We start from the raw sequence: 26068 nt of genomic DNA on the forward strand, positions 1-26068 counted from the left end.
TCACGTGACCTTGTTGCTGTCGGCCATTTCTGTTGTCCCTGTATATCGACCTGGAATTGGGGAACGAACAATTTCCAGGTTTTATTTCCAATTTTACACACGGACAATCGCTTTCAGCGGGAATTTCGAAGCATGGGGAACTGTCATACAGTCGGTCCCAATGAGGCGCTGGTGGTATCTGGTAAGTGCCCTCCGTGACCTCGGATTTTAGTTGAAAATTGAACATATTTTAGTTAATGGTTGACAGGCTTGGCGAAGAAGCGTGAATGTGTTTTTCGTAGTACGATCGCATAGTTATCATACGTATACGTTGGTAGATTATGAGTGGGCGTTTAATGTGATGGTGGAAATTAAAAAAAAATATCTGTGTCCAGCATTGATAGCTGCCCAGATCGTTTTTGTTTGGATGTATGCAATCTTAGCGTTACTCGGAACGGCGTATCAGTCAGTTGACACATTCTAATAGTGAAGTCACATTCGCGGCTTATTTCTCTTTGAATGGTTAAAAAAAGATAAAAATATGCACTGTGACACAATAGAATTATTAATTTCATTAGAGTGATTAGCAAGTTTGTTTTAAAAAAACACATTTGTGGTGATCTTAAATACGTTTCGAGAACTCGATAACTAGCTTAGTCAGTTGGGTGTGGAAAGGACTCGTGTAAAAGATGTCGCATTCTTTCTTGAACGGGACGCATTATTATAAAACGAGCTGACCGAGTCGTGTTTACATCTACTGAATGATCTAGTAGGTCACGTACATATTTTTTGATAAATTTCGCCTCATTCTATATGAACTTCATGAAATCAATGTGAAAGCATGAATAATAAAGAAAATGTTCAAGGCAAACTAATCGTTTGTATCGAGACGCATGTCTTAGCTTCTTAAGGCTTCATGCTATGACCTAGATTTTGATAAATTGCTGAACAAAGTGTAACAAATTCTATTTTATTTTTCGTGATTGTGGATAGATTTCCCAATGATTCATAGGGCTAAGGTAATTGATTTTGCTGAACCATAATTTAGAAATCATGGAAAAGTACTATTGCTTGAAGGATGTGAATCCATCATCACTTTTGCCTCCTTCGTTTGAAATATGTAATTATAAAATATTTAAATATCAATTGTTAAGAACAGTCTGCTGTACTGTTCACAGCTATGATTATTGTATTTTGATGAATACAATATGATAAATGATTTAAATGAATATGTCGCCAATATTGTCCAGATTTACATTTTCAGCACTGACTGATTAATGGGCAAATAGATTTTCTTAGGTAAAAAATGAAACGTCTTGACTTATTCAGCAAGTGACAGACATTATTGATACCTCCCTAAATCTGTATCTTGTGGAATAGTGTTTAGCAATTTTGTTTATACCATTGATGCCATGTGTAATATGTTAAATTTGTTGCTGCTCAAATTTTTTATTTGAGTCTATTGAAGAGGGACTAAATTTAACAAAAACTAGATGTAACTTCCTCCCTAAAAAGTTCCAGGTTATTTTCCCTGACTAAACTTCATGAAAATCTGCCTCTTATAAAATGTATGAAATAAAATTATGTTGTTGGCAGGTTCATTTTGGTATTTATTCGTGTGTGTGTCATGTTGCATATACTTGTTACCAACATCAGAAATGAGTGGACCCATTCCATTTTCGCTATTTTAGTTTTAACAATATCTTGGAAATTTAATTCATTTATTTTTAATTGGCGTTTTGCTTTTATTTTAGGGAAATTGCAATTTTTTTTAAAATTAAAAAAATCTTGGTGTAAAAACTTTCACCTGTCTTTGGACTGGTGTTCTTACTTACTGTTAGTGATTTTGATACCCCCTCCCTTCCTGTAGCCTTTTTTGATTTAAAACAATCCCTGTGTTTTGTGTACACATGTATCCACATTATAATAGGGACACTGTGACCTTAATATGTTGAGCGTGGTTGCCAACCATGCCAACAACACACCTTCTTTGACTCACAGTCATGTGACACTAGTCATGTGTGCGCTAAATATAGTACACCTCATGCCCTATATATCTTCTGCAGGGGAACAGAATGAAAAAAAAAACATGTCATATCAGCTCAGTAACATGCATGATTGTTAGATATGATAACACTTTATATTATAGTATTAAGTTTCACAATTATTAAAAAAAAATGTCATTTGTAATTTCTTTTTGTTTGCTCAATCACTCAAAGAGTTTGTGTTCATTGCTATTGCTATTGGCCATGAAATAGTTGCCAGGCAGTGAGTATGCAAATTAATAAATGAATATTATGCAATATAAGTAAATTATTAAACATACATTGTAATTTAAAATCTGTTAATTATTAACCATTTAAGTTAAAGATTATTTTTATAAGTGGTTGGGTTGTGAGGTGATGTTCGTTTCTTTTTGATCGTGGCTGTGTTCGTACACAATGTGTTGCAGCTGTGATTGCTGTAATTGCGATTGCTGTTGTTTCAAGATTTCTGGCCCTAATGAAGCTTTAGTTATTGCAGGTAAATGCCTATTTTGGTCAATGGTCGATTGTCTTGTGTATTAAGTGTGTTGGTGTGTGTTTAGAGTATGTCTGTGGTTGGTTGTATCCCTGGTATCTAATGGGCACCTTTGTGTGGGAATATCTGTTGATTTGCCATGAGAAGATCATGTACAATAAACACGAGTTTTATAGAAGGGCGTATCTATGTAGATAGAATGTTAAACTGAGACTTGACCTTTGTTCGCTATCAGTTTCTTTCTAACTGGAGCAGTGTTCTTAATGTTATTTCACTTATTATACAGAGGTCAATGCACTGGGACCAGTGTGTTGCATATCTGTATGTACGTGGTTCTGCTTCCATGTACATGTACACTTTGTATGGCTTCCCTGAGTACCAAAGATCAAGTCTTGTGTGTGTGTTTGTGTGTAATATTTACTTGAATTGTTTTTATCGTAATATTATTTTGAGAATTTTCTGGTACTGTGTCATACCATACCATACCATACCATACCATACAAGTCTAGTAATAGTATAAAGCTGTTGTTAATAGCACTAAACGTTTACATGTTCTCTGCTGTGTTGAGATTATATCTGACTTTTCCTGGCACCATGCTGCTCTCAAGGAATAACAGCTATTCTTACCCAGGGAGTGTAATGTAGCAGTGTTGTAATAGTTTGCATTGCTTATAAGGTCCCTTATTGAAGACATAAATTGTAATCCTACCAATTTTTATTTCATCCCTCTAATCTAGTTTTTTTTGGGTTTCAATTCCTTTGCATCAATGCGTAATTTCTTTTCGCTTTTTTTGATGCCTGGATTTGATAGGGCTAAAGAGGTCAAAGGACACACTTAAGATTTGTACATGCAGCAATATAAGATTCATTTCTGTCACCATGGCGTTGATGGAATTTGGATAAAAATAGGTAGAAATTATTTGCATCTAATCATGTGTAACGGTAATAAATTTCTCATTGATATTTGTGTAATATATTTCGCCAAATATTAAAAATTAAAATGTGTAAACAAGGCTTAGAATAGAATAAATTGTGAAAAATGTGTATCATGCAAAGCAGATTGTTTTCATACTTTTACCAATACTTTCACTATAGCTTTATGTTGCATGTCTCGAACTTAACTATTTTTGAAGGTCCCAAATTTCAAGGCAAAAATTACTGTTTTTTTTCACCAACATTTAATTTGACTATTAAGTATGTTGTTTTGTGCATATTCACTGTGTTTTCAATTTCACAAATTTGTCAAGGAAACAGTGGGTTTTATAGTTATATTACTTGTTCACATAGCTCAATTTAGCAGATTTTACTTATCAGCAAAAATAGCAAAATTATAACCCAATGAATAATTAATGCATTTACAGTAAGTCATTTAAAAATGTGTATAACATATGTTAATAGACAAAACTTGCTAATGAAACAGTTCATTTTATTCTTGCATAAATCATTTTGATTATTGATCTAAAATTGTGAATGCCTACCTAATTTTAATTTTTCTCATATGAATCATTAACAATATATACCGGTACACACAATAGATAAAAAAAACATCTTTCATGATCTGATTTTCTTTTGAGGAAAGTTTACAGAGATATTGAAAAAATGTTTCAAGGTAACTGTTCATTTTTTTGGATTTATAAGTTCCGAGATTGTAACTCAAGAACGTCATACCGGTACTGGTAAGACTGGTTTGTCTGAGGGCTAAAGTGTATGTTTCATTGTCCAAATCATACCATCTAATAATTTAATTGCTTTGCTATATTAATTTATTTATTGCACTAATGTAATTGGTGTAGCTGTATGTTCTTCATCATAAATTTCTTGTGTCACTGGATTTCATGCAGAATTGTCCAAGGAAATTATGACTTATTTTAAGTCGTTTATGTTTACCATAATTAGCTGCAGGCAATGGATTATATTCCCATCTCCGCAGATAATGAACAACCATATTATGATGACAAACGAGCTTTATAATCAGCACAGGGACTATCCTGTTGCAATTTAAACTAGTAGTTATTTTTAAAACAAGCTGCTAAATAGATTTAGTTTTATAGCCCCTGGCTTGACACTATAAATTGAGATCTTCCACTGTAGTTTCTGTATTCTGACGAAAACAATGCTGTGATTGGTGTTCTTCCAGGTTACGTTGAAGGTGTGTTGTTTGTGATCTTCCAGTACCATGTGGAATACGAAAACAGCATTTTTTTGCTTGTCAGTATCTGAGCTATAAGCTTGCAAGTGTCTGTTGTAGACATGTGAATGGGATTAAGTATTTATAACATGCAAATTTCTTAAGTCTAGAAAAATGATGGATTGCTGAAAGAACACTGAATAAAAATACAGCACTGTGCTGTACATTTGTACTCGTACATGTGTATGTTAATTTGTTTTACATGTCCAGCATATGCTTTGTGTTGATATTAATTATTTTTACTGGATATTTATTGTAATTTGCAAGGAAATTTGTTGAAATTCGTTTGAGCTTTTGAATTGTACTACTTCTAAAAATATACTCATGTGCTTGCAAAATGCAAACAATGTTCAGTATTTGGACTGAATGAAAGCTTAATTTTTTATGCGACTGCCTATAAACACTGATTCATAGATTGATTTCTTATCTTCTTGAGGTGCTAGAATCGCAGGGTTGTCTTTAGAATATTGCAGGAAGTTATATTTTGTTAATTTTACTTTATTTTATGTTCTTTAGACTTTAGAATGCTGCATTTAATTGACCTTCTTTTAGTAGCTGCATTGTCTTTGTTATATGCAAATGTAAGAATAACTGAATGCATAACTAGATATTTAATGTTATTATAGTAAAAACCTGGATACAGAGATGTTGACCTTGTCACCTGGGTCATTTATCTCTCCTCTTTTACCATCATTGGGGGAGGGAGGAGTTACGAGTACTTGTACATGTCTTCTTAGCTATAACCTTACTAATATACATGTAGCTATGTAAGTTTCCATTTTGTATTTTTGACTAATTCAATACCTATACATGTACCTATGATAATCACGTATGTAATGCATTGAGCCAAATTTGCATACTAAAATTGGTGTGAACTAGTTCCTCATTGGTTTGCATGAGTGGAACTGATGACATTCAATGATTCATATCAACAACATATCATACTCTGTTGGACTGGAAATGATGACGAGCCAAGCAGTTGATTATATGCAGTGATTTCCCATACAAAAAAATACCAATAATATTTATTCAAATGAATGAATACTAAATTCATTTTAATTACCATGTCACAAGACAAACTGCAGTCTGATTAAAATCTGATGTAGATATTTTTATTTTTTAATTGCCATATTTTATCTTTTTTTGTTCCGCTTTATTCTGTTGTATTTTTTCTGTACGAAAAAGAAAAATAAGAACCGATTAAAACTGCCAATTCTTTTTTAAGGACGTATCATTTTTAGTTTTGTTGTTTTTGAAAGATGCATTGGACTATGATGCATAATAATCACTGTTATTGTAGCACTCATCTCAGTATTCATTTGATGAAACTATGGAACTCTGTAATATACATGTGAATTTGTTGTTTTGGTGTGTACAATAACAAACACTGCATACATGTATTAGTGATTTTAATTTTTATCTAATAAATACTGCTGTGTCATGCAAACGTTCCATTTTTAGTTTGTGATAAACCATAATCCGATTTGGTCTACAGTATGGAGTATTGAACAACATTACTGAAAATTATGTTTTTTCGTTCATATAGCATCTTCAAGATGTACATAATAAAAATGGCTACAAATTGCAAAACGATGAAATAGTAAAAATAAAATATATGAAATAAAAAAAAATGCATGTCACTGTTGATGTCATGTTGGCTCCAGTATTTTGTGGATCAACAAGAGTATGGTATTTGCACATTATTGGTAGGTGACCAAACTTAATTCAAAGAAGAAATGATTATAAACCATTTGGTGCATATATAAACACAGATTTGACTCTTACTGTGTACTAGTATACAAATTTTTGCAAAATAATGCATTTTGTCTGTTCAGACTAACCAAAGTCTTTGGACTAACCAATGAAGTCAGGTGACTATGGTGACCTCAGTGTAATCTAGCATTCTGAAATGAGAACAAGGTCTCTCAGGGTTAAAACAATGCACTTTAATGGTGGACAAATGGTCTGTGTCTAGGGCGTGAATCTAATTATAAACCACTGGGAGGTATAAACAGAAAGCAGGTATAATTCACTGAATATTTACAGAGCAATCTAGCCTTCCATTTGTCAGCATGTTGTGAACAAGGCTGTAGTGGTCCTTTCAAAAACTATCCTGGAATTTAAGATTAAATATGATAGTACCAGTAGTTGATGTACATGTACATGTGCTTGAATATTATGTGAAAGCTATTATGTTTGTTTTCAAATGACATTCACTGCAACCACATATACGTAAAATCTACCAATAAAGGACTGGTGGATAGTCTGTCAATCCCTGGTCTCATCCATTACTATTATCGGTATTTACAAGATGCAATAGGAATGTTTCAATTCATCCACTCATTTCATTTGAATAGTTGAATTATGTTTGTCTTTCACAAAATGTAGCAATACTTTATTCATTGTACTTTTGATTATGACTTTCATTATTGAAAACATTGCTTTGATTTGAGTCAAAATAAAACGCACTTTCCTTGGTGTACCGATATTCAAGAACATGATTACATGTACCGTAGTATTGTTCGATGTGGAGGTGTCACTATAATACCCTGGGAATAGATTCTAAGTATTTAATGTTTGCTACTCTGTAATGCACTATTGCACTATGTATCACTGGTATCCTACCTTATTAGGTTTGCTACTATAAATTTACCAGATTCAATCATTAAAACATTTCCTAAAAGTGATTGATATCCCTGTTTGAAGTATCCTGTAAATTGATAATTGCAGTGCTACGAAATTCCCTGATTTTCCCCCTATCTTGCAGAATTTGTAAAATTTCTAAGATAAGTGCAAATGCGCATTGTCATGCTAGAAACAGTCAAAAACAAACTATGAAATGTATTTCAAAATGAAAAACGGGCAGACACACATGAAAACAAATATAGACACACATTGTCAGGATAGGAACTATATCATAAGAAAACATTTTATCATTTGTTAATGTAGTATTGTTATATCAATTATTTGTATCATCAAATTGTCACTGATGATTGATCACTCTACCTGTGTTGTTGTTGGGATGTTTTAGCAAGTTGCTTCACCCTCACCATACGTGTACATGTATTTGCTCTATCAGTAGCGCAGGTACTCACATGAATACAGAGAGTTTTCCATGGTCAAATATATGAATTTAATGATTTAGTATACAGCGGATACTATTTTTGGTTTATATGCACTTCTATCAGAAATGTGCTTTTAATAGAGCATTATACACGGACCTTAACAAAATAAAAAGGTCAGGCCCACTGCTAATAGCATGTTGCAGTCTTATGGTAAATGAACCTACCTATTGTACTGGTGCCTTTATTGTGTAAAACGGACGTGAATCGCATGCATGGTTGCTGCTGAATCTCTTTGGATGTCTTCAAATGACCAGAGCTTACTCATTCATTCAGTGTACTCATATTTCACAGTTAATGTACCCTTCTGTTAGATTTTCCTGTCTCATTCAGGGTGTAACAACTTCAGAAATCATAGGCTCTCTCTGACAAATGAGTGAAACAGGTCAGCATAGTTTTAAATGTTAGAATGGTCATTACAGGTGTAAATAGAAATTGCGAATATGCAACTTTACAGAATTTATCATCATCATCTTTTGGGTCGGAATCTGAATACTTCATACTTGATTTATTTAAGGTAGCGGGACTATTATTTGCATACTTGTTTTCATCTTCTAATTGTGACTAAATGACTACAAATAGACCCAGGAAAGTATATATTTTTAGAATCGCCAGACTTCAAGCTTTTCACAAGTGTATTTTGCATGCCCGTATCTGCATTCTACGACGCGTTACTCAACCAAAGGTGAAAAATTACTTTTTCTGTAAAAAAAATAATTACGCATTTATGCTGGCGATAAGAAGTATTTTTTTCACTTTTCCTAGTTGTTTAATAGTCTGGTAAATTGAATGTGTCTGGTCAGTTTTATTCAAGCAACGCGTTTTAAAAAAATAGTGTGCTGAATTTCAATTACTGTTTTAGTCGCATTGCCCCCAACTCAAACCACAACTCGTTGGTAAATAATCGATGAAATAGTTTGTCTGGACACATTCAAGTTCCTCTCACTGTCACCTTAAAGCTGTGAAAATTTGGTGTTAATCCGACGATAATAAGTATACGTTATTTTTTGTTAAAGACCTTGTATTTTGAAAAACATAAACTCCTAGAAAACGTCCATGAAGTAACAGCAAAGATTTTCAAGCTTGTTTATCGGCACAATCAATTAGTTTTCCCATCAAGGTCTGTTTTTACATGTGTAGGGACATCCAAATGTGTAAGGCTATTGGAAACCAAACAAATAAAGGAATGGGATAGCTATAATTGGATAAAATCGGCAGATGAAAACACCATAATCAATGATTTTTTTCAGTGGCTGTGTGACCTTGTGTCTGACACATTCATATGCAAATGACTAATCTGTGAAACAAATAGGGGCGGAGACAAACCACTCAAATGTTTGGAAACACTAATTGTGTGTCAGATAGCTACTGATAACACATCCTAACATTGCTTTGTCTTGAGTTTATCTTTGAAACTTATAGGCACACAGATTAAACCTGTGTTGTTGATTTTGGAAAACACTACTGAAGCTGCCTTGCTTCCCTTCAGAAAATCCACATTTTAACCAACTTACATGACATTCTATGTTATGTTGACTTTATCACATGAAAGTTTGTAGTGCATTTCATCAATTAATAAATAAATGTGAAAATCGTAATTTTCAACACAAATAATAGTCTCGCTACCTTAATTGCATACATGTTTGTGCATTTATTGTTATGTTTGAATTGTAGACATACATGTAAACAATTAGTGGACAGGCTAGTGGTGTGAGTGTCTTGATTTCAAATTTTGGACTTGGCAGTTATGTATATGTACATCACTTATTCAGAAAGCTTAGAACAGAGCCCTCTACTTTCAATTGAAAATATTTTGCTCTTTTTTTTTTTTGTTGGTTAATGGAAACCATGAATACATTGTGTATTTATTTAAATTTGCAATAGAAATTCTAAAATGACTTGCTGCAAAATAAAACAAATAGAAGCAATTTTATTGATTTCTAAAAAAAAATTATATGGTTTATTTATTTATCAGTAACTCTAAATTATGATCAGAATATAGTAATATTAGAATGTTAGTTTCTTATTTTGAAGTCCACACTGTACTTGCTTGCATCCAAGGCATGACCACTTGTAAACATAAATTAATGATGAATTTGAAAAAAAAAACAGTTGTTTTTTCATTTTTGATGTTTACAGTGCTATTGATGTTGTATTAAAAAAAATGGAAGGTCGTTTGGAGGTTGTAATACCTTGATGATGTTAGTCTCGATTTCATTATTATTCAAATAGAAAGTGTTCTTAAAAAATATTGAGTTGCACCCCCTATCCAGTGAATGGTATGTCCCAGTTGAAAATGAGATTCACTGATGTCATGTGACCATTGTCGTCAGCTAGCAGTCTGTATTTTTTTTTCCCCTGGCATTTGCCGTCACTTAGACCTGCTGAAAAGATGTAAGCTTTGGTTTTGATCACATCTTTTCCAATTTTAAGAGTTTTTTTGTCCATCTTGCTTCCTTCTTGTGAACTATGGGAAATATCCAGTTATCTGGACCAGATGAAGCCCTTGTGATCTCTGGTAAGACTATGTTATATTTTATTACAATAAGTCTCCCGTTCTGTTGTGGTGGTTTTTGCTGATGAAGAGAAAGAGGAAGATTATTTTTTCTCCATCTTTTCCATTTCCCTCCTATCCCGGTGATATTGCTCTCTGATAATATGGAGCACAATTTTTTAAATTGCATCTCAGATTCACGTTCTCTGATCATATATTGGATCAATTCTGCCATGTTATTAATTCGTGAACTTGATATTTTCACCGTAGCCATACTGTGGGTGGTTGATATCATTATGCATCACTCAGGTATCATATGACACATGAACTGAGGGTCATTAACTGAACTGCTGACCTCAAATCGCTCATTATAGAATTCTATATATTTTTGGAGTAGTCTAAACATTGAAATTTTTTTTAGAACACAAAAATTACATGTTTAGTTTTATCACTACAATTGAATTCCATTTGAAAATGTAGTGTTTTAATATTGGAATAAAAGAAAATAGCTGTCACCAATTTACTTTAGTCTTTACATACATGTACATGTTGTTAAATTTTCTACATACGTTCCTTGTTCATTTGATATTAAGCAGCTAAAATGATTACTTAAATTTCCAATCAAATCACATTGTATTTACTGTACATGTAAAAGGTGCTGGCATGTTCCACTCATGGTCTGAGCAAGAACCCAATTTCCTGCTTTGGTTGATTTGTGTATATATTGTGGTTATTTGCTTGTAATTTAAAAGCTGAACATCTGGTACCATCGTTGATTCCTGTACTCACTTGTAAGATAAAAAAAACTAAATAATAATACTCGTTTTATTCAGACGTCATGCATAAGAATTATTTCACCAGTAGAATAAAAAAGGGTTCTCAATTTCTGTGTGACGGCTCTGTCAATTTTTGGATGAAATGAATTGAGCTTTGAATTGTCCTATTTAAATGTGACAATGTCCTTCAGTTTCTGGGCGTTCAATGGGCATTTATACTAGACTGTTAAAATACATGTATACTGTAAAATCTGTATTTGAAGCCGCGGCTACTGTTAAAATGGTACAAAGCAACAAAGAAGATGCGGCTTCTATTAGAGCATCTACACATATGAGAAATGAAAAATTTTTGGTTCTCAATTGTTCAAAAAGAATGGGTGCGACTTCTATTAGGGATGCAGCTTCTAATACAGATTTTATGGTAATTGAAAAAGGCAGATAAAAACATACAGACTTAGTTTTAAACCTATGTAATTACCCTGATTATATAGTGAGCCAATAAACTTTTATTTCAGTGTATTAAAACACAGTGCAGGTACAAAACACATACCTTTAATTCACCTAATAATATATTTGTAAATAAATAAATATTGTTTGTATGGATAATCATGTAAAACAAATCCATCTTGATCATTAGAAATTTGAAATGTGAGATTTAGCATCTGGATTTTTCTAAAGCCTCTTTACTATCAAATTAACTACACCATAGGTCAAATCAAATGGAATTACCGTAAAATCTGTATTAGAAGCTGCATCCCATTTGAACAATTGAGATCCAAAAAAATCACCATTTCTCATATGTGTAGATGCTCTAATAGAAGCTGCATCCCCTCTGTTGCATTGTATCATTTTATTAAGAGCCACGGCTTTTAATACAGATTTTACAGTAATAATAATGGCTGTAGTAGTTCTGTCTTTGTTCTACACCATTGTGTGCAGGGATGCAGGACTCACGATTCAATTCCTGGGATTTTATTGCTTTAGATGCCCCTCTAGAATGCCTTCAGGTGCTTAAATGTATCTAGTATATTAACCCCATTTCAAATTACCTGTGAATATTGTTAACTGTAATTTTATGTAAACATTTATTTTGATTGAAATTCAATCAAGAGGTTGTGATTTGCTGTTTGTATTGCGCTCAATGTGCAAGATTCATTGTTGATTTGACAACGCTATTGTCATTATGAAATTATATGCATCCACACCAGTAATGTCAAAATAAAAATATTACCCCTGGAAGTTGTGGTTGAACAATTTTCAGCTGCCATTTTGACTTTCTAATTGTTATTTAAATATTTATAACTGCAAATCATATCAATCATCAATTATATATCCATGTGAGATGTTTATAATAGTTTTGGGGTTTGAAATATGGTGTTTTTCAGAATACCAGAGTTGGAGATGATTGAACTCAAAAGTGAGAATCAGAGATGGAAAGCCAATTTAATATTATTCAAATCTCCAGAAACTATTTCTGTTGGAAAGCCCTGCTTATCATTACTAGGTGGATCGTTTTACCACTTACAGTAGAAAACAAGGATTATGATACCGTGGCACTGATGTACCACTCCGATGTTACACGCCCGGCAAAAAAACACCTTTTTCTTTATACATGTATATGCAAGGATTTATTACTTAAATAGTGTGAACGCAAGAATTGAGTGAAATTTTGCTTAAATATGCATCAAAGGGTTCTGTACATGTACATATTATATATACTACATGTACCGGTACCTACCATACATGTATCTGCTCTATGAGAAGTGCATCTCTAATACAAGCATATGTATTGAACCACTGGATCATTAAAATGTTAGCGCTTGTCACATTTACATGTATGTGTTCTATTGTCTTTGATGAAACCAATTAAAAGACATGCTGTATTTGTTCTATCAAAAATGCATGAAAGAGCCGAGTCTATGATCAAAGTAAGACATTCGATCTACATTTGATATACCAGTATGCAATTTTGGTTTAATGTTCTATTGGGCTTCTATTCTACTAATACACTATTGATCCTGAGCCTGATTGTTGGCTCAGCTGTGAAGGTAGTTATAATGTATCTCTGACTATCAAAGGACGATTCAAGGGAAGAACACTGGTGGAAGCTAAAGTACATCGGAACTTAAACTTCTTTGATACGCATAATTTTGAAACATTTTTCCCTTATGCAGTTTAAGCACAGATGTCCTGCGGAGAATTATAATATTAAAATGTTAGCTACATTTGTATTGATGCAATACTCATTACCACCTCACAATGGAATAATACTGCAATGAATTGGTGATCACATTCACTACTAGTCCCAGAAGTCATTTCTCCACACCTGCATTTCTTTACTATGAATTGACCAAAATTCCATTCTCTCTAGAGCTTTAAAAATAATTAAAATTACTGATAAATGTTGCAATGCAAGTATTGAATACCTGTCAGTCATTAAAATTATGTGAGAGGTGTTTTTTTCTGGACAAATTAGCAGTTAGTATTTCACTGAGGGGTTTTGAATTTGAAGGAATCACAGTGAAAAATTTTAAATAAAGTATGTGTTCAGTAGAAAATAATGATGATATTCGTTATAACATAAATAATTTGTATTTGCATTTCAAGTTTTAGGAAAGTAGGAAATGGTTTGGGGATTTTCATAGGTCAACCCTATATAACTTGTGAAGAAAGAAACATTCATTTGAAATTTAGTACAAATAGAATTATTGTATGTTTACACAGTAACCATAATTGTACATGACTGTTTTTAAACAACGTAAACATTTTTATTGTGTAGCTTGTATGTACAGGTCTTATTTTAGTGTAAATGTACATGATAGGAAGATTTGATTAACAGTTGGAAATGTAGTGTATAATTATAAAAACATATTTTTATATATGTAGAAACAATTATAAATGATAGACAAGGCTTCATCTATAATTATTAATTAATAAATATTCAAACATGCTATATGTAATAAAATATTACCTGGTACCCCCTTAAGGAATGAAATTTTGGTTGTTAAAAAACTAATTAATTGACAACTGATTTTTTTGATAATTTCCCCATATAGTTTATTATTCTAGAAATACATGTTATATTAATCAGTACAATATCACCAGTACATCTCACAGAGTTCTGTATTTGTAATGCAGCCTTGTTGCCCATTCTCACAAATTCAGTGAGAAGCACTTTTCTTTAAGGCTGGCAAAATTTTGCTTACCAAATCAGATAAAGGATCATTTTTTGTAACCACGGAAAGCAAAACTTTCTCTTAAAAAAGGATTAATGATCAACCATTTGAAATTGAGGAGGGAATTTTGTTTTGTTTGCACGGTTCTTTTTCTCAATACAATGGAATATGTATTTCCATACATTTTATAGAACTCACTGACTTTTAAATATATATATTGAATAGCAGCTGACTACCCATCCGTATTTATTTTCAAAGTGTGAGCTTTTATCTATTTCACATGGAAATGTTGCTCATTGTAGTATTTTTATTATTGGGACATGCAGCCACACAGCTGCCATGCTGCAAAAATTAAACATTTAATAAAAAGTGATGTTAAATTATGTATGTAACATAAAAGTAAACATATTATTTTAGATACAAAGATTATTGTTTTACAAGTGTATTTTGCTAGTTGCCTTGAGTGGCATGTTTATTGCCTTAAGAAGTAATATTTGAAAGATCTAATTCATCATTTATATGTGTTTCTATTGAAGCACGCTTCTAATAGAGCAAATACAGTGTGGACATTTAATAGGATAAAGACCTTAGTGAAGTGCATGCAGTTATACTGCTATTTATACCACAGATATTTACACGTAACTTAAACTTATATTGCAATATTGGTAAACTATCATCGTCATCATCAGTTACACATGAAGGTGTGCTTCCAGTGGACTAAAACGGCTTACACTCACTCAGTGTTTATTTCCCTGTGTTTTCCATAGCAAACTGTTTCTATTATAATACATTTGTTTAATGTGCATGACCTTTGTTGTACTGAATTCACAATGTATACAAATAAATTCCATATCGTGTCGTTGTTATGTTGGTAGTGTGTCGCTTTCAACCCGTATGCTAATTTTCCATGTCATGTGACCTGTAGATAGCCATTTACATTTACACTGATTGTTCAAAACATGACGCATAATAATGGATGCCATTAATCCACAAGATTGTATTCAACCATGAATGCTTGTCAACGTTTGCCATTTTAACTGTAATCGTACGATAGTTCTTCATGACAAAATTGGATTTTCCTGTTTTCACTTGCCACCTGTCCTATGTTACATTTCAAATTGATTGTTGTAGTATTTCAGATGTGTCAATATAGGACAATGAATTGATACCATGAGGTTATGAACTTGACACTTTGATCAGCTTTTATTGGGGCTGTCAGAAAATACTACCTACCGTCAGGAGCAGTAATTATCGTGTCAATAAACCTTAGTACTCTGACAGATTTAGGTCATCAGTTTTAGTTTTAATTAATTCCACTTCAGTCAGCTAAGGATATCATAGAATTAGCATAATTGTTGCATGACTTATAGGATATATTTGGCAGTACATAATTTTGTTGAATGGTTATTGTTGTTATAGTAACTGCAATTATACATACACATGCATGTACCTAGATGTTAAACAATAGATATCAGCTGTAGTTCAGACGATTTTTTGAAACATATTGCTTGTATTTACATATACAATGCAGTATACTAAATATCAGTTCATCAGTATTGGCACAACTTTTTAAAAATATAAGTGAAGAATCTGTCTATATACAATATCTAATAAAAACAATCACATTGGAACATTTGTTATGGGTTATGGACCATATTATACAGTTTGTCAGTTATCAGTAATAACTGTTATCTGTATATACATTTTATTAAAACGCTGTTTATTCAAATTTTGTGTAAACATACAATATATTTTGTGCATGTTGCAGTGTTCCTCTATATAGTACCCCAAACATAGAAATTGCTCTTTGATGCCATTTTCAACAGTGCTACTTTATATACCGTATCACTCACTATACTTGTTATAGAATATGAGTGGGTTATCTTTGTTTGTTTTACCAAGAGTTATGACTGTACGTGAGAAATTTAGTTTAATGTTGTAAATATATTATAAACTGACCATGTTCTGAATAGTTGTATCTCTAAACCAATTTCACAAGAAACAATTTTTGCAGTAGTAACAATTTCTCTAGGAGACTTTTGCTCAATTTTGTCTTTATGAATGTCGTAAAATCCCCAAATCGCAATAGTTTCTAACAGTAAAAATTAAATAGTTTCCAGTGTCAAGGTAATAATTTCAATATAAATGTAATCCATCACTTTTCAAGACAGAACGAACAAATATGGAATATGTCATCCATCATTCTTTCACAGTTTCCATAGCAACAGTTCAAAACATATATGTGTGTCAAGTGTTTGTCTTGAGTGAATCATATGTGCTGACGTCAGAAACAACTTCAGTATTTATTCTAACTATTGATTTTATTGTTGACTGTTGATATAAAATATTTTCAAAGTATGAATAAAATTCTGTATATATAAACCTGCAAATAATGTTTTATTGATTTTTGTATTGAAAATGTGTCAAGGTCAGTCTCCACAAATATGTGGCAGGTTTAATCTTAAACTTGAGATATGCAATAGATGCAGTGATTGTTAACAAATTCTGCTTCTCAGACTCGTAGTATATGGAGGGATGAGTATTTTGTGACACAGCATACATAAATGTTGATTGGCTAATACGATCTTTGTAGTATTACGTGGAAATTGCCTGGTGACGTTCTTGTTGAGACATGCATGAAGGCGTTTACATGCTATAACAGTCTCTCGGGCCTTGCAGCCCTCGCTTGAAATACCCTCGGCATTTCGTTGACACACCTACGGCGTTTGAAAATAAGTGACTATTTATTAGGCCTGATAACTGTTAACAGTATCACACAGGCCAAAACCACTAAACTAGTAAATAACACTATGCATAAAAATGAGAGAATAAATAAAATACATCACTGGAGGGTGCTGTTGACTATGTAAGTTGTTAAACCAAAATTTTGAATTCAATGTTTATTTCAGGTGGTTGCTGCGGGGCCAATTCAAAGAAAACTGTGATCGGTGGATGGGCATGGGCATGGTGTCTAGTCACGGATGTTCAGAGGCTAACCCTGGAGGTGATGACATTGAATCCACTATGTGAGAGTGTGGAGACATCTGAAGGAGTACCGCTAACAGTCACTGGGGTTGCCCAGGTCAAAGTTATGACAGAGCCAGAGTTACTGGGGACTGCTTGTGAACAGTTCCTGGGCAAGGATTTAGAACAAATACAGAATGTTATTCTGCAAACAATGGAGGGTCATCTCAGAGCTATTTTAGGTGAGTTTATATCTATATTCATTACATGTCATTTAGAAAGAACAAATGGAAATTGGGGAACAGGCAGGCTTATAGTTACACAAATAAGGAGAGACAAGGAATGATTGAGAGAGAAATCATGAGGTAGATTGGGGGTAGAGTATTGATGGAACTGTTGAAAAGCTTTGATAGAGAGCCATGCATACAACTATCCTAAGGACATTTCTCCCAGCGTTGGACTCACTTTATTTCATTCTCCGTTGCATTGATTCAGCAAGACTTCCTTGCATCTACTTATTACTTGCTGCAAGAGGAAATAAGAGTTTAGCATGTTTTATCCCTTTTATATTTTACTTGATAACATTGGATAAGAATGCATCATATTAAAGAAGGACTTGAAAATGGTATAATAAAAAATTGAACTCATCTTCTATCTATATTAAATATACCTGAAGATATTCTAAATTTACAATATCTGTACTGTACCATATCTCTTTTATAGATTGTCCAATTTACCATATATGCTCTAAGCATAAAAATGTCCAAATCTTACCAAGACATGCATAAAATGTAATGTGAAAATTAAAGGTCGAGTAGTCGGATAATAAAATCGTTTTTGTAGGGTAATAACTTATTTAGGGTATAGAACCTGAAGGAATTAGGTTTTTTGTCTTCCATTGCACTTTTAATGTTGCCCTTATTATAGTACTTATAGCGCTGTAATATTATTTATTCTTCAAAGAAACGTAAAATCCACAGTAAGTTGTAAATCTGAATAGCTAAATATCTGATGTTGTTTCATTTTCGTCACAGGTACCCTGACTGTTGAAGCAATTTTTCAAGACAGAGACCAGTTTGCGTCCTTAGTACGTGAAGTAGCTGCACCCGATGTGGGTCGTATGGGCATTGAAATTCTTAGTTTTACCATCAAGGATGTGTTCGATCGAGTCGACTACTTGGATTCATTGGGCAAATCACAAACAGCTGTCGTCAAGAGAGATGCAGATATTGGCGTTGCCGAAGCCAACAGGGATGCAGGAATTAAGGTGAGATGAGGAAAAACTTAACAGTGGAGTTTGTGACTCAGTGTAGTAGACAATTTATTGATTTGATTTTATGGTGGATATCAGTATCTTCGACTCAGAGGGCATGAATGTACCATTCTTCACTGAGAGAACTGTACAGTGGGATTATTAGCCAAAATATAGTGTTGCATACTTTATGGTATTTTACTTTTATGCATCTTTTTGATCCAATTGCTTGGTGTCTGTAGCCAAACAGGACTGAACTGGCAATGTGGTGATAATTTGTACAATTTTCTCGCTCCCATTTTGAAACTTTCACTGCTATCTTGGCATACTGAAACTGTGATTTATTTTTATGCTATAACTTTATTCACTATTCCAGTTGGTTTGGCAGATTGTGTTGGTTTCTTTTTATTTGTTTCGCTAAATCCAGATGTGAAGACAACTGAGAACTGAAAAAATGTTGTTGTTTTTTTCCACACTAACTATTTTATGTCTTCATAGGAATCAGAGAGTCAAAAACAAATGATGGATGTGAAATTTGACGCAGATACAAAAGTAGCAGACTCTGCCAGAATGTATGAATTACAGAAGGCTGGTTTTGAGAAAGAAGTTAACGCAAGGGTAAGGTTTTCATCTCACGTCATTGTCATTTTAATAGTTGTGTTCATGCTTAGAGATCCAGGCCTGTGCTGAGGATCAGGACTGAGTCGACGTGTGACAAACATCAACTTAATCTCTGTCTCAATAGAGAGTAGGAATCCAACTTGAACATGATATTGATGTGTTCATGCTCAGCAACTGCTGCTGAAATCATGGCCTTAATTGTGAACTTGAAACAAAAGTTTTGCTGTTCTACAAGAACATTGTGGTAAAAATAATCAAATATCAAAGCAAATGAGCTGGTAGTGTTCAAGAAGAATTCAAAAATATCATTTTTTACCCAAAAAATAAAGAAGTGATGATATCAGCACACCTTGTAAATCAACGAATAAATCATTGAAATCTCTTGTGTATAACATGTGGTTAATTTTCAAGATGTCAATTCCTGTGGTCTCTTATTATAAATTATATTTAAATATTATATTGATAGTTGTGAAATATTGGGACTTGAGTTACAGTACCATATCCTGTTTAGAGTGTACATACAGTGAAGAAGAATTTTACTTGTCACATGTAGACAAATGATCAGTAATGTTAAATTCAAGATTAGAAAAAAAAACTGCTCAGGCTAAAGCAGACTCATTTATTATGTTACAGAAAGCAGAAGCTGAACTTGCGTACGAACTCCAGGCTGCCAAAGTCAAGCAGAAGATCAGGAATGAGGAAATTGAGATTGAAGTTGTGGAACGTCGTAAACTGATTGATATTGAAGAGAAGGAAATTGCACGTAAAGAGAAAGAGCTGATAGCGACTGTAAGGAGACCAGCAGAAGCGGAGTCGTATAAACTAGAAACACTGGCTGAGGGTAGAAGGTAAGTTTTCAAGCAATCTTCAAACTTACTTTGTACAGCAATATATAATTTCATGAGTTACCAATATGCCAGTGCTTTGTGTACCGGTAATAGTTGTAATGAATATAGCTTGCAATTTAATATTAGTCTTCGTTTTTTGATTGGTGACTATCAATATTTTTCCATGATTTTTACTTTTAATAAACCAGTTTCTTGTTGTTCGTGCCTATTTATAATGAGCATCACCAAAATGTGGTCACTGAAAGCATAGCATACGGGTATGTGCTATATACCAATGTTGTACATTGAATTGCTTGCAAGTGAAAAAAGATGTTACGCCTATATCTCCAGAGGGCGCCGTCTTTTGAAATCCAGTTTTCTCAAGCGAACTCGGGGATTACGGTACAAGATGCCAACTTACCGGGGGATATGGGCAAAATATGTTGCCATCTTTGGAAGCTAAGCCTCTCTCTGACATCCTCTCACTGATGATTTTTTATGTCATTCCCAAAATTAGTCTACGGTTCCCTTCACGTGATCTAGATTTCAACGAAATGGGACTAGTTGACCCTTAATTTTCACATCACATTTAATTCAACATTAGCCTTGTGTATGGTCGCTTTGCCAAACAATATTACGGCTTCAAAGAAATGCCTGGCTCATTTTGATGTTTTTCACCAATTTCTTGGCTATTCTGATGAAATATCCATACATTAATTTGGTTATTTCCTTTTTTTAATGACATTTTTTAAAACATTTGTGTTGATACTAAAAATCTGAGATGATCTTAAAAGGGTCTTTACAACAAAATACAAGAAACATCATTCCATATTCTGATTATCAAGATAGTGATGACTTCTATTCAAAAAACTAACATACCGTAATTATGTGGATATTCAATAAGGAGGAGCAACTGAAATGATGTGCTTTGATCAGAGGTTCTGTATTCACTGGTTGATTTGTCAAATTCCTACAGGACGCAATCTATTTTGACGGCAAGTGCTGAAGCTGAGAGGATCCGTGTTGTTGGCGGTTCAGAAGCTAGCTCTATTGAGGCTATTGGTAAAGCTGAAGCTGAGAGAATGAGAATGAAAGCAGCAGCTTATAAACAGTATGGAGACGCTGCTATGATGAGTCTTATCTTGGAAGCTATGCCAAAGGTACTGTACTACAAACTGCTTTCATTTGGTGGGAGATGAATTTTAGCAAATTTTGCAAGTTTGGAGAAAAGCACCAAATTTTTTATTAGTGAACATTTCACTGATGTTCTCAAGATATGAAGACATAGTGTCTGTAACTGCTTTTTTCAGTAAGGACGTACTGCTAGGAATATTCTTGATTTGATGATCATGGCATTTGTGAAACCAGAGAAATTTTCCAGGTATTAGAGGTATATAAATTAAGATACTTAAGTACTAATTGAAGTTTTCTTTCTTTCTTTTCAGATTGCAGCCGAGGTGTCTGCACCGTTGGCAAAGACAGATGAGATCGTTCTGCTAGGCGGTGAGAACAAAACAACAAGTGAAGTCACAAAATTACTCGGTCAACTCCCACCAGCAGTACAAGCACTCACTGGTGTTGACCTATCTCATGTAAGTTCATGTTTTCAGTAATCACATGTGTCCATTGCACTGTTACAATGTAACTGCCCAACTTCAGTGAGTCCCAACACATTATGAAGACTGTATACCCTCTGAACTTTTTTTAGCTCCGCTGTCGACTTTGTCGAGCGGAGCTTATCATATGAGTGATTGTCCGTCGTCGTCCGTGTCAATGTTTTACTTTTTCGACTTCTTCTTGAAAACTACAAGCCTAAATGCTTTGATACTTGGTGTATATGTACCTTGGTTAGACCTCTCTTAGGTTTGTTCATTTCATGTTGATATCTTTAATTCTCTAATTTTGGTGAATATTTTTGTCATTTTTGGTAAAAACTGATATTTTCGACTTCTTGTTAAAAACCGCAAGTGCAATTGCTTTGATATTACATTTATAGGTACTACATGTGGACCTCTCTCAGATTTGTTAATTTTGTAATGATATCTTTAATTCTTTAATTTTGGTGAATATTTTTGTCATTTTTGGTAAAAACTGATATTTTCGACTTCTTGTTAAAAACCGCAAGTCCAATTGCTTTGATACTACATATATAGGTACTACATGTGGACCTCTCTCAAATTTGTTCATTTCGTGATGATATCTTTAATTCTTTAATTTTGGTGAATATTTTTGTCATTTTTGGTAAAAACTGATATTTTCGACTTCTTGTTAAAAACCGCAAGTCCAATTGCTTTGATACTACATATATAGGTACTACATGTGGACCTCTCTCAAATTTGTTCATTTCGTGATGATATCTTCAATTCTCTAATTTTGGTGAATATTTTTGTCATTTTTGGTAAAAACTGATATTTTCGACTTCTTGTTAAAAACCGCAAGTGCAATTGCTTTGATATTACATATATAGGTACTACATGTAGACCTTTCTCAGATTTGTTCATTTTGTGATGATATCTTCAATTCTCTAATTTTGGTGAATATTTTTGTCATTTTTTGGTGAAAAGTGATATTTTCGACTTCTTGTTAAAAACCGCAAGTCCAATTGCTTTGATACTACATATATAGGTACTACATGTGGACCTCTCTCAGATTTGTTTATTTCGTGATGATATCTTCAATTCTCTAATTTTGGTGAATATTTTTGTCATTTTTGGTAAAAAGTGATATTTTTGACTTCTTGTTAAAAACCGCAAGTCCAATTGCTTTGATATTACATATATAGGTACTACATGTGGACCTCTCTCAGATTTGTTCATTTTGTGATGATATCTTCAATTCTCTAATTTTGGTGAATATTTTTGTCATTTTTGGTAAAAAGTGATATTTTCGACTTCTTGTTGAAAACTGTAAGTCCGATTGCTTTGATATTACATATATAGGTACTACATGTGGACCTCTCTCAGATTTGTTCGTTTTGTGATGATATCTTCAATTCTCTAATTAATTTATTTTGGTGAATATTTTTGTAATTTTTGGTAAAAAGTGATATTTTCGACTTCTTGTTAAAAACTGTAAGTCCGATTGCTTTGATACTATTCATATTGTTCATTTTCTAATGATGTCTTCAGTTCTTTAATTGAAATGTGCATTGCTAACAGCGGAGCTATCTCAGCCGATAGGCTGCTTGTTTATCTGTTAAATTGTAAGTTTTGAAAATTTCCGTGATTCTGTCATGTCGGTGAAAATTTGCTAGAACATGTTTACAATCTTTGAATTAGGACAATGCACTGCCTATTACTGTGTGTTGTAATCACCACCATCAGAATGAAATAATGTAATTTTTGCAAGACAATTCATTTCATGAAAAATTTTACTTAATTTGTTTTTATTGCGTCATATTGGTTTCAGGAAGGGTCTTGATGGACTTTGGCTTCCTTTTGCCATAAACCATACTCCTCATCCATTATGGCACTTTTGGGAATTCATTATTCTTAAAATAACAGGGCAAGTACAGGAATGTGGTTATAATGAGATGCAGTCAGCCCATTCTTTAATCTAACATCCCTGTTCAAGCCCTTATCAGAAAATAATGGTAAATGTGGTGTCCTTTATTTCAATTTTAATACCCTGAAATTTTGCAATTGACATGTGAAACACGATGATGGGTCTAGACAAAAATAACCAGGATTTCCTGACATCAATGAATCATGGAGGGTTTGTTGTTTAAATGATCCAAACAAAGTTGGGGAAACAAAGGACATAACTGAGTCCCACACGTTTTTGTTTGTAAGTTTGTGCATTGACCTCAGTCACTGATCAGTTATTGTCTGATAACATGACTGTATGTGGTATCAATCAACCAATAAGAATGCAGCACACACATTATAATTGTAATTATAATAATTAATTTTTGTTTAATTACAGGTTTTGACCAAGGTACCAGGAGCCAGAGCCTAATCAGAAGAGATTTAAAAAAAAATGTCTTAATATTAAAATTACTGTATATTAATTTTTTTTTAAAACTATAGTTTGATTACATGTATTTCTACTATATTGTGTCACAGCTCGTGGGTCAAAACGACATATTCATTTTTGAGTATTTCTCTGCTTTTTAACTGAATGAATTTTTAAAAGTGTTGAATAAACATACAAGTGGATTTTCTCCATAAAATAGTGTTGCTTTTACAGCAGAACTTCAAAAGTGATATGCAAAATTTCACTTTTTTCCTGCGCATGGTTTTTAAGTTTTCAATAAAGATTGTTTCTTTTCCTGATTTCCAAAAGGTTTTAAAGAACAAACAACAAAAAGAGACTATCTTTTTGTATTTGACATGCGAGCTCTGATACCAATGTGATATTACTACTTTCAGGGTCTGATACAGCTGAACCGAGTTATTTTTTTTTACCAATTAGATTAGTTTTAGTAATGTTCACAAGTTTTAGAAAACTGTTATGACTTTAATTTAATTGTTTTTGTATTCATATACACAGTTATTTTAATCGCAATTGTGTGTGTGAACCACTTTCTCCACACACATGGAAATAATTATGTTAATGCTTAGGAAAATTTTAATATTCAAATACATCCCCCTTGTATGTATAGTGCCCTCTAGAGGTGTCATGAAGCACATTTGAAAATGTGTTCTTTGATATACATCGAAAAATCCATATTGCTAGAAGGATGTCAGATTATTGACATGCATGGTAGGGGGCTCCTTCCCGGGTTAGTGTCAATTATTTAATGTGTATTTCAATTCTTGAATATTTGTTTTCACCTGATTTGGTATTTGAACATTACTGACGACACTAGGAATGTACTGTTTTCTGTACGGAATTACAATCAACTTCTACTATGCCTTTATTTAATTAACCATTTATCCCATTATATTTCTTGTACTTAACGTGTCTACTGTGAATTGTTGAAGCAATATTATCATTTACCAGCATGTACAGTAGCAAGTAATGTCATTTGCTTTCTTTTTTTTTTTATTTCTCGGGATATTTCTGAATCTTGTATTTTTGTCTCCTTTCCTGTGAATATCATTCTCATCATAACTAATAATCAAAATCTTCAAATCCTTTGATTAAAATCACACAGTCAATTCAGATTACATCTGTTTTGTCTAAAACTAACATTAAAATAAAATTTGAAAAGATGTCAACACCAAGTGTTGCTGGGAGATATGAATAAATTCACTTTCCTTGCAGAACTAGTTTGTATTGTATTTAACAGTTATACAACTTTATTTGTGTAATAGTAAAACCTTGTATTCATACTGCAAGATTTGTGCTATATATAGCACAGTATTGAAATACGTTCAAATTTGGATTTTCCAATATTCAGCAGGTATTGTGGTTAGTGTCAGTATTTTAGTATTCTAACCCAAAACCATTTTATTACATGATTGGTGGTGATTGCACATTTGAAAAATTATGACTTAAAAATGCTTCTGAAAGGATGTATCTACGGAAAACCAATATTCACTTGTCCATTGTAATGTTAATATTTCATAGGACGTTCATTTCTGAATACAAATGGGCTCCCTCAGTTAATTATGGAGATGTCCTTTCGAAAAAATACCTTAAATGTGTAAGTAGAATAAGTTGTGAAAATATTTCTATGGTTTTTTGAATATAGCATTAGACTGATAATGTTGTTGCCATGGTTATTGTGATCTGTTAGATGGTGATTCAGTAGTATGCGTAATTTGTTTTCAATCCTTCTGTACACCTGAATTGCCAAATTATTTTATGCATTTTCTGTAAATAAAACCTTATTTTATCCTCATTTTCTTTTACATATTTTCAACAAAATGCATGTATTCAATTGACTTTAGAAACATGTTTTAATATTTTCTACGAATTTACCTCTTTTTTCGTGCATTATGAAAAACAGTGCTGTAGGAAGATTTTCTTTGTCCCATGTTCATTACTGGCATGCAGAACAAGTTGTTGGCTTAAACTATTTTGTATTACTGTGTTTCATTTTGTCACTACTCCTACATTTTTATTATTTATGTAGTGCAATAAATGTCATTTATCACAAAAATAAATTGGGACTCTGTTGCAATGGCGAAGTATCTACTGAGAAACTAGCTTCTGTATGTCAGCCCCCCCCCCCAATGATCACTGAGTGAGTTTAAAAGCAC

At 33.0% G+C, this 26068-nt stretch overlaps 1 protein-coding gene across 2 annotated transcripts; it reads left to right on the forward strand.

The window, feature by feature from the left end:
* On the forward strand, positions 1-25972 carry LOC100371885 (flotillin-2-like). 2 transcript variants are annotated; one of them, XM_006819931.3, is made up of 8 exons: positions 1-181; positions 17165-17461; positions 18254-18486; positions 18970-19089; positions 19726-19940; positions 20896-21079; positions 21365-21511; positions 23844-25972. In XM_006819931.3, the coding sequence occupies exons 1-8, from the start codon at positions 133-135 to the stop codon at positions 23874-23876; spliced, it is 1278 nt and encodes a 425-aa protein (XP_006819994.1). In that variant the 5' UTR covers positions 1-132; the 3' UTR covers positions 23877-25972. The 2 variants fall into 2 exon arrangements, with proteins under 2 accessions (XP_006819994.1, XP_085347379.1); XM_085491253.1 differs by lacking the exon at positions 1-181 and adding an exon at positions 10173-10327.
* The last annotated feature ends 96 nt before the right edge of the window (positions 25973-26068 follow it).

Source organism: Saccoglossus kowalevskii, chromosome 16, assembly GCF_978046115.1.
Source record: "Saccoglossus kowalevskii chromosome 16, keSacKowa6.1, whole genome shotgun sequence".
In the NCBI taxonomy this organism is placed as follows: domain Eukaryota; kingdom Metazoa; phylum Hemichordata; class Enteropneusta; family Harrimaniidae; genus Saccoglossus; species Saccoglossus kowalevskii.

Bases quoted from the DNA above. Each gene is read 5' to 3' on its own strand.
- LOC100371885 (XM_006819931.3), top strand. From the start codon at position 133: ATGGGGAACTGTCATACAGTCGGTCCCAATGAGGCGCTGGTGGTATCT. The intron at 182-17,164 runs GTAAGTGCCCTC...TGTTTATTTCAG, and splicing joins TGAGGCGCTGGTGGTATCTG to GTGGTTGCTGCGGGGCCAAT. The intron at 19,090-19,725 runs GTAAGGTTTTCA...ATTATGTTACAG, and splicing joins AGAAAGAAGTTAACGCAAGG to AAAGCAGAAGCTGAACTTGC.